The 12,588-nt window shown below is 46.9% G+C and overlaps 2 protein-coding genes across 7 annotated transcripts in view; one reads left to right on the forward strand and one right to left on the reverse strand.

Moving 5' to 3' along the window:
- Positions 1-64: 64 nt before the first annotated feature.
- Positions 65-6,106, forward strand: SRPRA (SRP receptor subunit alpha). 4 transcript variants are annotated; one of them, XM_027093024.1, is made up of 14 exons: positions 65-363; positions 978-1,061; positions 1,358-1,521; positions 1,703-1,866; positions 2,099-2,258; positions 2,390-2,543; positions 2,771-2,862; positions 2,967-3,085; positions 3,210-3,296; positions 3,598-3,770; positions 3,871-4,084; positions 4,479-4,642; positions 4,732-4,830; positions 4,997-6,106. In XM_027093024.1, the coding sequence occupies exons 1-14, from the start codon at positions 247-249 to the stop codon at positions 5,123-5,125; spliced, it is 1,920 nt and encodes a 639-aa protein (XP_026948825.1). In that variant the 5' UTR covers positions 65-246; the 3' UTR covers positions 5,126-6,106. The 4 variants fall into 4 exon arrangements, with proteins under 4 accessions (XP_026948825.1, XP_026948827.1, XP_026948826.1 ...); XM_027093023.1 differs by having other exon boundaries at positions 152-363; positions 3,210-3,380; XM_027093026.1 differs by lacking the exon at positions 978-1,061.
- Positions 6,107-6,362: 256 nt separating this feature from the next.
- Positions 6,363-12,588, reverse strand: part of SIRAL1 (SIR2 antiphage like 1) — a 41,776-nt gene continuing 35,550 nt past the window's right edge. Inside the window, exons 7-8 of one of the 3 annotated variants that reach the window (XM_027093028.1) lie at positions 7,145-7,222; positions 6,363-6,892 (exon numbers count right to left, since the gene is read on the reverse strand). In XM_027093028.1, coding sequence (XP_026948829.1) covers positions 6,879-6,892; positions 7,145-7,222 — 92 coding nt within the window. In that variant the 3' untranslated portion in view covers positions 6,363-6,878. Of the gene's footprint in view, positions 6,893-7,144; positions 7,226-12,588 lie in introns of all 3 variants that reach the window. The other 2 variants (XM_027093027.1, XM_027093029.1) reach the window with 2 other exon arrangements.

A 12,588-nucleotide genomic window follows, 5' to 3' on the forward strand; every position in this document is an offset into this window, starting at 1 on the left:
TAACTGCCTGAGAGCCCCGCCCAGGCCCGCCCCCACCCGCCATTGGCGTGCCCGGCGTTACGTCAGACCTACGCGTCCGCTGGCCGAGCTGGGGAGGGACCCAGGGTACTGCGCTAAACGGAAGTGCGGCTGAGCAGGTTTCCGGGGCCGCTGGTGTGACGTGTCCCGCGCTTGGCGCTGCAGGAAGCGGGGGCGATCGCGGCCTGAGTTCCCGGCGCCGGCCCCGGCTCTTTTCCCGCTGCCGCCATGCTCGACTTCTTCACCATTTTCTCCAAAGGCGGGCTAGTGCTCTGGTGCTTCCAGGGCGTGAGCGACTCATGCACCGGGCCAGTTAACGCGTTGATTCGTTCCGTGTTGCTGCAGGTACTGCCCCCGCGGGATCAGAACTCTGGGCTCGTCCCCCTGACCCGGTCCCTAGTCCCGCCTCGACTAATCCCGCGCCTCCCTCCCACCCCGTCGGCCCACCTCAAACCGGCCGCTCACTCGTAACTGTGACTTCACTTTTTTCTCCCGCCCCCATCAGACCATCCCGCAACTTTGCGCTGTCCCCTCCCCCTCCTCTTTCTGGGACTCTGACCGGAATCCGTAGTCTATTGAGACTTAGCGTCGTTCCCTCCATTCGCCCCCAGCAGCTTGGTTTTCTGTTGTTTCGAAGGCCGGGTGAGATAATGGCTGGAAAAACGGCCTTTAAGAACTGTAGATAGTGTACAGCTGCTAGTAAGTCTGATTGTTTATGAGGACTCCTTCCCATCTGGCTCGCACGTGTCCTCCCCTCCCACCTCTTTGCCCCTTTCCCCCAAGCTCGGTGTCTCCTTTTCTCGCAGGAGGAATGCTGAAGAGCAGCTCCCCTGAATCTTCTTGCTCTGGGGACAGGTTTGAGTTTGGGGGAGTGTCTAGTTCTTCTCCAAGGCAATCCTGGAGAGGCCCAAGTCTACGTGTTGGGACAGTCTGAACTCTGAGACATACTCTTTTTCCAGGAAAGGGGAGGTAACAACTCCTTCACCCATGAGGCACTCACGCTCAAGTATAAACTGGACAACCAGTTTGAGCTGGTGTTTGTGGTAAGTGGGGGTATTTTAGAGGGGCAATGATTATAGTCACCACGGAGTCCTGATTATTCAGAAAACCCTGATTAATTGCACCCCGTGTTTATGATGAAGTAACTGAGAAGACACGGAGGGTGGAGGGGGAAAGGGGAGAAGCTCTCGGGCCCAGTCAGAGGGCTTGGCTGCTCCTAGGTCAGGGAAACCTGCCAGGTGGCTGAGCCAGTCTCTGAAGGGCTAGGCTGAGTTGGCTTCCCTCTGTTCTGGGCTGGCATGTGAGCAGATCTCTTGGCTCTGTTTCTTTCCCTAAACAGGTAGGTTTTCAGAAGATCCTAACACTGACGTACGTAGACAAGTTGATAGACGACGTGCACCGGCTGTTCCGTGACAAGTACCGCACTGAGATCCAACAGCAAAGTGCCTTAAGTCTACTGAATGGCACTTTTGATTTCCAGAATGACTTTCTGCGGCTCCTTCGGTGAGAGGCCTCCCCCCTCCAAAGTAGTCTCTGTGACTTGAGCTTCCTTCCTTCCCGAGGGCGGGTGGACGGCAGTGTGTTGTGGATTGAAAGGCCCTCCTGAGTTTGCTGCTCCGTTCTGGTTATCCTCTGGGTGTGAGGGCCCTTCTCCTGCATTTGGACTGTTCCCTTTTCTCTTTAGTGAAGCGGAGGAGAGCAGTAAGGTCCGTGCTCCCACAACCATGAAGAAATTTGAAGATTCTGAAAAGGCCAAGAAACCTGTGAGGTCCATGATTGAGACACGGGGTGAAAAGCCTAAGGAAAAAGCCAAGAACAGCAAAAAAAACAAGGGGGCCAAGAAGGAAGGTGAGTTTGAACTTGGACACCTGGGGGCATGAGAAGTCATTAAGGTGGGCTGGAGTGGTTCCCCGCCCTTCCCTCGCTCCGGTGCCCACCACCCTCACCATCGTCCCCGGTCCTCGCGATCCCCTAGATGTTTGTTCCTAGTTTCGTCTTAATGATTTGGAAGGCTTTTCCCTATTTGTCTGTTTTGTTGGAATTTGGTCTTTTCTTCCCCAGTGAGTTTTCTCCTTGACAGGTTCTGATGGCCCTTTGGCTACCAGCAAAGCAGTCCCTGCAGAAAAGTCAGGTCTCCCAGTGGGGCCTGAGAACGGGATAGAACTTTCCAAAGAGGAACTGATCCGCAGGAAGCGAGAAGAGTTCATTCAGAAGCATGGGAGGGGTATGGAGAAGTCCAGGTGAGCATTCCAGCTTTTGCCATACGTACTGCTATCTAGACACGTTGGGGGCGAGGGAGTCCTTGTCTCTGGGGTGGATGTTTCCTCTCCTGCTTCTTCATCGGAACCCTTTGTGCTGTAACCCTTTGCAGCAAGTCCAGTAAGTCAGATGCTCCCAAGGAGAAGGGCAAAAAAGCGCCCCGGGTGTGGGCACTGGGTGGCTCTGTCAACAAGGAAGTCCTGGACTATAGTGCTCCTACCGCCAATGGGGCCCCCGAGGGCGCCCCGCCCGAGGACATCAACTTGGTAAGAGGCAGCAGGGCCAGAGTGAAGGCCAATGTTAATAAGAAATGGGGGAGGAAGGAGAGATGAGGAGGGCAGTACTCTTGACTCCTTGGCGCGGGGGGTGAGTTATATTTGGAGCTTCCTGAATCGAAGAGGTGGAGCAGTGTAGACAGGGTAAATCCAGGCTTTCCCCCCCACAGCCCATCGTGTTCTTGATCCCATCTCCTTCTTTTCCGCATACCCTCCAGATTCGAGGGACTGGGTCTGGGAGGCAGCTTCAGGATCTGGACTGCAGCAGCTCAGATGACGAAGGGGCCGCTCAACACTCCACCAAACCTAGGTAGGAGATCCGAGGTGGTGGCTGGTGGGTGTGGCTCCAGAACTGAGGAGGCGTGGCCGCTGCCTGCTGGCCGCATGTGCATCTGTAACCTTCTGTGCCTGCAGTGCTACCAAGGGGACTCTGGGTGGCATGTTTGGGATGCTGAAGGGCCTTGTGGGTTCCAAGAGCTTGAGTCGTGAAGACATGGAATCTGTGCTGGACAAGATGCGTGACCATCTCATTGGTGAGTCAGGAACGGGTGGACTCGTGTTTCTGGGGTAGGGACGGTGGGGGGCAGAATGGCTGTACCATAGGGGTTGTTCACTGCTGCTGGAGCACTCATACCACGCCTTTCCCCCTCTTCTCAGCTAAGAACGTGGCAGCAGACATTGCGGTCCAACTCTGTGAATCTGTTGCGAACAAGCTGGAAGGGAAGGTGATGGGGACGTTCAGCAGTAAGTATCTCCCTGGACCTGGAAGTGCTTGGGTGGGCATCACACACCCCAGGAGGCCACCGCGTCCACCTCCGTTCTTACTAGGTGCGTGACTTTTGACAAATCCCATAACACAAATTTCTATTTCGTAACTTGGACTTTGGGTGTCGATGAGCTCTAAATTAGGACTAAAATGAACGAATACTTGTAAAGTGCCTAGGATTCCTGGGCAGGCTCCTAGTTCCTTTAGCTCAGAAAGGGGCTGGGCATTCCTGGAGCACGTGACTTGGGCTTCACTGATACACCTCTGCCCCCACCTCAGCGGTGACTTCCACCGTCAAGCTAGCTCTCCAGGAGTCCCTGGTGCAGATTCTGCAGCCGCAGCGCCGTGTGGACATGCTCCGGGACATCATGGATGCCCAGCGTCATCAGCGCCCTTACGTGGTCACCTTCTGTGGTGTGAATGGCGTGGGGAAATCTACTAACCTTGCCAAGGTCGGTGCAGTTCCGCAGCCCGTCTCTGACATCATTTCTTCACGCTGCATTTCCTGGCACCTCTGGGTCTAGGTGACAGTTTTCTTTGCCTCTTTTGCAGATTTCCTTCTGGCTGTTAGAGAATGGCTTCAGTGTCCTCATTGCTGCCTGTGATACATTCCGTGCTGGGGCTGTGGAGCAGCTGCGGACACACACCCAACGTCTGCGCGCCCTGCACCCCCCCGAGAATCACGGCGGCCGCGCCATGGTGCAGTTGTTTGAGAAGGGCTACGGCAAGGATGCTGCTGGCATCGCCATGGAAGCCATTGCCTTTGGTACAGTGCACAGAAAGCTGGGGGGCTTGTCTGGGCCCCTTTTCTCCTTGGGTTCTCTTGGAACTTGCAGAGGACCGGGGTTACCCTACCACCAGCTTTCTGCGCGGTAACAGGTCAGGATTAGTGACATGCCGTGATCTGCTTTGGGGTAGTAAGTGTAGTTGCAGGCAAACCTAGTGTATTTGTTTATCTCTATTTGGTCACCTTTACCTACTGCCACCCTTTTCCTAAATATGCTTGATGGCCGAGTATGGGAATTTTTTCTTACACTACCTTGTAACCTAAGGAAATAAACAGGTAGACTTCTAATATGGCCAGTTTGGGACTTCCTGAGAGGAAAGCTGGAAACGTGACAGTCCAGGAGTTTTGACTTGACCACTTTTTTTCTCTCTAGCACGTAACCAAGGCTTTGATGTGGTGCTGGTGGACACAGCTGGCCGCATGCAGGACAATGCCCCTCTGATGACTGCCCTGGCGAAGCTCATTACTGTCAACACACCCGACTTGGTGCTGTTTGTGGGGGAGGCCTTAGTAGGCAATGAGGCCGTGGACCAGCTGGTGAGGGCTAGGGCTTGGTTCTCTTTCCAGCCTCAGCTCTGGCCACTTGAGGTGCATCTTATACTTAACGTCATGTTCCTCCTTTCCAGGTCAAGTTCAACAGGGCCTTGGCTGACCATTCTATGGCCCAGACACCTCGGCTCATTGATGGCATTGTCCTTACCAAATTTGATACCATCGATGACAAGGTAAATATGGACGACACAGGGCAGAGTGGGACTGGGAGAGGGGAATGGCCATCCTTCACAAGGGAGCAGAGGCTCTAAGGGCACACTGGCTCCAAAGCCTCCTGTTGCTTAGGGGGTGAAAAGGAGTGGCCTGGAGTTGACTGGGTATCCCCTTTCTCTGCTTCAGGTGGGAGCTGCTATTTCTATGACCTATATCACAAGCAAACCCATCGTCTTTGTGGGCACCGGCCAGACCTACTGTGACCTACGCAGTCTCAACGCCAAGGCCGTGGTGGCTGCCCTCATGAAGGCTTAACGTGGCTCTTGGCCAATACCAAATCACCGCTTCCCCCCAAAGCCCCCATCCCTGTATCAAGAATGTGCTTTAGAGTATGTGAGCAACTTGTCTTCAGTGTAGTTCAAAGGCAGAGTGAGGGAGCCCCAGGCGAGGGCTTGCAGCCCCTCCTAACCCCACTCCCTGTTCAGCCCAGCCTCCCTCTGCGAGGAGGGCCTAATCATGTTACAGTCACTGCCCATTACCTGCCCCCAGCCCCATGCTCCTCCCCCTTCCTACTCACTCAGGCATCCCTTTTCACTCTGCCTACAGACTCGGTCTCATTACAGCTTTGACCAATGGTTAGAAGATCCAGCACCAGAGCTTTGCTAGTTAAGTGTGGTCATGGGGACGTCCGAGCATCATCCCCTGCTCCATTAGATAAAGAGACTTCCAGAGCCAGCTCTGGGTCTTGAGTGGCACCTCCCCCTAGGATATACACAGCTTTCAGGTCCCTGGGGCCAGGACGACACCCCCACACTGTGGCAGTGTATGGCCTGTTCTTAATTGCTGCTGATTCCAGGATGACCCCTGGCCCCGTTTCCCCGAAGCATCAGCTAGGCCACAGTGATGTGTTACAGATGAGTGAAAGAGGAGTCCCTGCTCCCCTCAGAGATGAAGGGAGCCGAGCTGCAGTGCTGCACTGGGCTTCTCAGCCTCCAAGATCTCCTCCCACTTTCAGAATCCAGACATAACTTTGCATGTTCCCCTTCCCGGGAGAAAACCAACTGTCAGAAGGGGAGACACACTGCCCCCTGCCCCTTCTTCACCTGGGATGGATCCTGGCTTCTCCTCATCCTCTACAGTGCCTGGTAGACAAGTGCTACGTTGAATACAGACCTTGTTAAGACTTGTCCTGTAGCTTGGTATTACAGATGTGCTCTTAGTGCAATAAGGTGAAGGCTGTCTGCCCAGAGAAATACATAATTTATATAAGAAAATAAATTTCATAAATAAATTGCCTTTTAGGTCTTGGAGTTATTTTACAGGAGGATTCAAAACTAAAATCCTACATCACACTGTAGTTCTAGGATTTATGGTAAGAAGGGAAACAGGAATTGATAATGCTGAGGAATCAGGTAAAAATAAGTAGTTGTCCCAAGAATGAGGTCACCTTCCCCCAAGGTGAAAGAAGAGAACTTTTAAAATTTAAATTCGGCTTGTATCTTTGCAGGTTAGGAGTTTTCTAAAGTGACTCAAAGTAGAGCTGGGGCCCTGGGAAGTAAATGAACAAGCTTTTAATACAACTCAATTATGTAAAAGACTGTACACTGTAAAAGATCTAGAAAACTAGAGCTTCAAGCCATGTTTTAAAAATGCCATTAAGCTTAACTGAAAAACCAAGTATAGAGTACAAAACTGCAACAAGGGCCGCGGCGATCCCGTGGCATCTAGATCCCGAGTTCTTCATGCGGAGCTGTGGCCACGGTCGGTAGAGATGTCCCGTGGATCTGCTGTGTGGACATAGGCCTGTCCAGCCTGGGGGTGGGGCGGGGCGGCCTCCGGGTCCCTTGTCACTTGGGTATTGAACTGGAACAGGCCGCAGAGGATCAGGAAGCAGCCGGCACGGCACGAAGGGGTAAGCTGCGACACCCGCCCACTAACCCCGGCCTTCAACCTCTGCGTTCTGGTAGTTCCTAGGAGCTGTTTTGGGTTCTTGTGAGTTTACTTGTTAAACACTGTCCACGGTAGGCCCTTACAGCTTGGGCTAATGGTGGTGATTCCTCTAGCCCTCTCATGTACTACAGTCTGTGGAGAGAGAAGGGAGAGAGTTAAGTGAAGTTTCACAAAACAGGTTTACACATCTAAAGCTGCAGAAATTTAAGTCAAGCTTAACCCTTCAGAAGACAAGACACAAGATACTAGGAAACTTGTAACAGACTTGGTGGGAAAATACAGACGCTTTAATAGGTAGGAGAGGTTCTCCAAGGTCTTAACTAAATTCTGGGAAAGCATTTTCTGCTGACAAACTGACAAATAGTAGAACAGGAAACAGTATACCTCTCATTTCACTGTGTGCTGTCGATGAGCCATTTAGCTGGCCTTCTGAGCCACTTAGCTGGCCTTCTCTTACCGTCCCTGCTAAACAGAACATACACCAGTATCAGATATTTGGCTGAAAAGCTAAAACTATTAATAATAGAAAAGCAACCAACTAAAGGGAGATGAAAGTACATGGTCTGACTAAGAAGGATGACATTATTTAGGAATGCACACATTAGGCAGGACAGTAAACCAGTTAGTCTTCACACTGTTGTATTAAACAACAGGGAAGCAGTGAGGTCCCTGAGTACACGGACATTACTTGTGAACAAAACAAGTGTGCTTGCTGTCCCTAACTAGTCCAGAAGGCCAAGTTTAGGTAAAAAAAACTACTCCAGCTGGGGTCAGGAAGCAGCGTGCAAGGAGGCAGATTCAACCAAGTACAAGAGTGAAAAGGAAGCAGCGTGCAAGGGGGCAAATTCAACCAAGTAGAAGAGTGAAAAGTAGCAGACACGCCCACGGTATAAAATGGGTTTAGAGCTGTGCCGTCCCACTGGCCACATGTGCTGTTTAGTTTTAAATTAAATTAAAAATTCTGTTCCTCAGGGAACTCCCTAGTGGTCCGGTGGTTAGGACTCCAAGCTTCCACTGCAGGGACCTGGGTTCAATCCCTGGGTGGGGGACTAAGATCCCGCAAGCCAAGTGGTGCGGCCAGGAGAAAAAAAAAAATTCTGTTCCTCAGTCACACTAACCACACTTCAAATGCTCAATGGTCACATGCGGCTTGTGGATACAGCACTGGACAGAGAAGATTACAGAATATTTCTATCATTGCAGAAAATTCTATTGGACAGCACTGGGATAGATAATATATAGGAAGAGGTTTAAATCTGAACACACGGGAGGAAAGAATAGCAATCAGAAACATGGCCAATTAGAATATAAACAAAAGACAGCACCCAAACACACAAACTGGTATTCCTCTCTTGGAAAGCACTTGAGCAGTATTTATCAACCACTAAAATGTTCATGCCCTTTGACCTAGTAATTACACTGAGAACCCATCCTACTGGCAAAAGGAAAAACTGTACCATTCATTACAACAGTGCTTACAATAGAAAAAACTAGATACTGCCTAACATAGGGGAATAATTAGGTAACTGTGACATCCACACTGGATTATAACACAGTCATTAAAAACACTGGTTATGGGCATTTTTTACAGAACCAGAACAAAAAATCTTAAAATTTGTATGGAGACACAAAAGACCCCGAATAGCCAAAGCAGTCTTGAGGGAAAAAAAAAGAGCTGGAGGAATCAGACTCCCTGACTTCAGACTATACTACAAAGCTACAGTAATCAAGACAATATGGTACTGGCACAAAAACAGAAATACAGATCAATGGAACAGGATAGAAAACCCAGAGATAAACCCACGCACCTGTGGTTAACTAATCTATGACAAGGGAGGCAAGGATATACAGTGGAGAAAAGACAGTCTCTTCAATAAGTGGTGCTGGGAAACCTGGACAGCTACATGTAAAAGAATGAAATTAGAACACTCCCTAACACCATACACAAAAATAAACTCAAAATGGATTAGAGACCTAAATGTAAGACCGGACACTATAAAACTCTTAGAGGAAAACATAGGAAGAACACTCTTTGACATAAATCACAGCAAGGTATTTTTTGATTCAGCTCCTAGAGTAATGGAAATAAAAACAAAAATAAATGGGACCTAATGAAACTTAAAAGCTTTTGCACAGCAAAGGAAACTACGAACAAGACGAAAAGACAACCCTCAGAATGAGAGAAAATATTTGCACATGAATCAACGGACAAAGGATTAATCTCCAAAATATATAAACAGCTCATGCAGCTCAATATTAAAAAAACAAACAACCCAAAAATGGGCAGAAGACCTACATAGACATTTCTCCAAAGAAGACATACAGATGGCCAAGAAGCACATGAAAAGCTGCTCAACATCACTAATCAGAGAAATGCAAATCAAAACTACAATGAGGTATCACCTCACACCGGTTAGAATGGGCATCATCAGAAAATCTACAAACGACAAATGCTGGAGAGGGTGTGGAGAAAAGGGAACCCTCTTGCACTGTTGGTGAGAATGTAAATTGATACAGCCACTATGGAGAACAGTATGGAGGTTCCTTAAAAAACTAAAAATAGAATTACCATATGACCCAGCAATCCCACTACTGGGCATATACGCAGAGAAAACCATAATTCAAAAAGACACATGCACCCCAATGTTCACTGCAGCACTATTTACAATAGCCAGGTCATGGAAGCAACCTAAATGCCCATCGACAGACGAATGGATAAAGAAGATGTGGTACATATATACAATGGAGTATTATTACTCAGCCATAAAAAGGAGCGAAATTGGGTCATTTGTAGAGACGTGGATGGATCTAGAGACTGTCATACAGAGTGAAGTAAGTCAGAAAGAGAAAAACAAATATCGTATATTAACACATGTATGTGTAACCTAGAAAAACGGTCCAGATGAACCAGTTTTCAGGGCAGAAACAGACACAAAGATGTAGAGAACAAACGTATGGACACCAAGGGGGGAAAGCCGCGGGGGGTGGTGGTGGGATGAATTGGGAGATTGGGATTGACACATCTACACTAATATGTATAAAATAGATAACTAATAAGAACCCGCTGTATAAAAAATAAATAAAATAAAATTCAAAATAAATAAAAGGTTACATTTTAAATTTAAAAAAAAAGGTCCATATGAAAAGAAATCTAAAAAAAAATACTGGTTATGAAGACTGCAGCCATGTGGGAAAATGTATGATGTATCACTGAATAAAAAAAAGGACCGGGGGCTTCCCTGGTGGCGCAGTGGTTAAGAATCCGCCTGCCAATGCAGGGGACATGGGTTCGAGCCCTGGTCCGGGAAGATCCCACATGCCGCAGAGCAACTAAGCCCATGCACCACAACTACTGAGCCAGTGCTCTAGAGCCCACGAGCCACAACTACTGAAGCCCACGTTCCTAGAGCCCATGCTCTGCAACAAGAGAAGCCACCACAATAAGAAGCCCGCGCACTGCAACGAAGAGTAGCCCCTGCTCGCCACAACTGGAGAAAGCCCACACGCAGCAACAAAGACCTAATGCAGCCAAAAATAAGTTAATTAATTAAAAAAAAAAAGTACCAGGAGTGTATGTGTACTTTGTTTACAGCCATGAAGAAATGCACAAGGAAAACTTACCTGAAATATACCAAAGTAACTGCTTCTATTACAGTAATGAATTATAAAAGAATTATTTTCCTTTCCCCATTACTTGGTTTTTCTGAAATAAATGTACCGGGATCCTACAGAATCTTCTGAACCCAAGTAATTCTCACTACGCAAAAGCGAGTACACAGCACAAAGCAAGGCACACAGCAAGAGGCCAGGGTTAAAAAAAGAAAACATCAGCAAAAGACCTCGGACCTCTCATCGGTACTTATCTATAAAGAATCAAAACATAACCACGGATGGAAGGTAAGCTTGACCGGTCTCAAAACAAAAAAGTGTTTTTAACCTAAAACCGCTCTGCTAGATTTTAGATCACAAACTTAGCTGACCATTCTAATAAAGCCCCTGGCCACACTGAAAATCCTTGATTTTTAACAATTCACAATACCTTAATGAGTGATAACTTTGAGAAGAGCTGCTCTGTTAGGAAGCCCATGCAGCTAATGAAAGAGTCTGTGCTGCTCCACAATACTTCTGATGGTTTTTGTCAAGAAAAGACACAGTGTAAGAGGAACAGCTGTCCGGCAGGATTTTGTTCTTTTCCACCCTAGCATCTTCCCCGGGTGGAATAGCTCAGAACGCAGATCAAAAGAAATAAGTAGAGCTTGGCTATGTACTCCTTGCCCAGTGGAAAAAGCCTACTGAGAGTCCTATGTGTGGGCAAACAGCAGAAGAATCTGGAACACTGCAGGACAGCAGAAAACATACCCGCAAGAAAGAATAGCAAATTGTTTTCACAAAAGAGATAAACCAGAAGATTTGTCTTTTTAAGGGTTTTTTTAAAAAGTCTTCTGGAAAAAGGGTAGACCTAGTTTTCAGCGTTCAGTTATGGTGATGCCCTTTACAGACCTTGTTCCATCGAAACACAGCCATGGATAATAAGAGCTTATGGAATTTCTCATCACAGGAGAATTCCACTTGAAGCAATCTGATTCAGAAGAGAAACCTGGGATTGATTATTGGGTATAGGACAATTAAATCAATCTATTAATCTACTAATAGACTAATAAATTAATTAATTAATAGATCAATTTAATCTACTAAATTACCTGTACCTTAACAGGCTCCCTAACATGTATTCAGATTGACAATGAAAATGAATACTGGCACATGACTTTTCAAGAACATATTCTACATACAGCAGGAAAGTTCCTTTGGAACTGTGTGGTGAGTCAGAATGGCCATACCCTGAGGCCCGGCTTTATTCAAACTGAGATTTTAAAAAGCATTCTCCAATTTAGCTATACCAAAAGGTTTTGCATTTTGTAGATTAACTGAGAACTTGCCTGGAGCCATTAATAAACTGAACCTTTTATCCCCATTTGGCTTTCCTGTTAGAACCTGGAGGTAAAATGTCAAGTGAGTGGTACCCCTAACCTCTGACTTTAATTCCACCATAACAGTTTCCAAATAGCATTTTCAAAGTGTGTTTTTTATTTTTCTGTTTATAAAGACAACGCATAATCATAGAAAATGCTAACATAGAAACAAAATATTAAAAAAAACACATTAAATCCTACTTCATAGAGATAACCACAGTTAATTTAGTAAACTTCATTCCAGAGATTTCTCATACAAGCATACAAAAATAGACTATATCTACAATTTTGTATGCCAGGGACTGACCATGGTGGCATTTTACAACCGTTTTTTTTTTTTTTTTTTTTTTTGTCACTCACAGTATTATATCTCTGACATTATTTTGGCCAGTAAAAGCATTTTTTCTTTTATGGCTTCTTATGTATTTCATCAATTAATAAATGGTGTATTTATAGAATCCCCCATTTTCTGGAACATTTTAGATTGCTTCCAATTTTTGCCATTTATCGACAACACTGATTACATCCCTACACTTGTATCTTTGTGCAACTGTGTAGTATAACTGTGCAAGTATCCCGTGATCTCCTTAGGAGAAACTTCTCCTGAGATAAATTGTATCAAGTGGGATTTCTGGGTCAAAGGTTTTAAACTTCTGAACATATTCCAAATTTCCCCTTCAGAAAAGTTGTACTAACTTTACCTTCTCACCAATACTACATGAATGTATTCCTTTCCTCACGGCCTTAGGAGAAACTTCTCCTAAGATAAACTGTATCAAGTGGGATTTCTGGGTCAAAGGTTTTAAACGTCGGAACATATTCCAAATTTCCCCTTCAGAAAAGTTGTACTCACTTTAT

Source organism: Aethalodelphis obliquidens, unplaced genomic scaffold (genome assembly GCF_003676395.1).
Source record: "Aethalodelphis obliquidens isolate GAN/ISIS:26980383/991018 unplaced genomic scaffold, ASM367639v1 scaffold82, whole genome shotgun sequence".
In the NCBI taxonomy this organism is placed as follows: domain Eukaryota; kingdom Metazoa; phylum Chordata; class Mammalia; order Artiodactyla; family Delphinidae; genus Aethalodelphis; species Aethalodelphis obliquidens.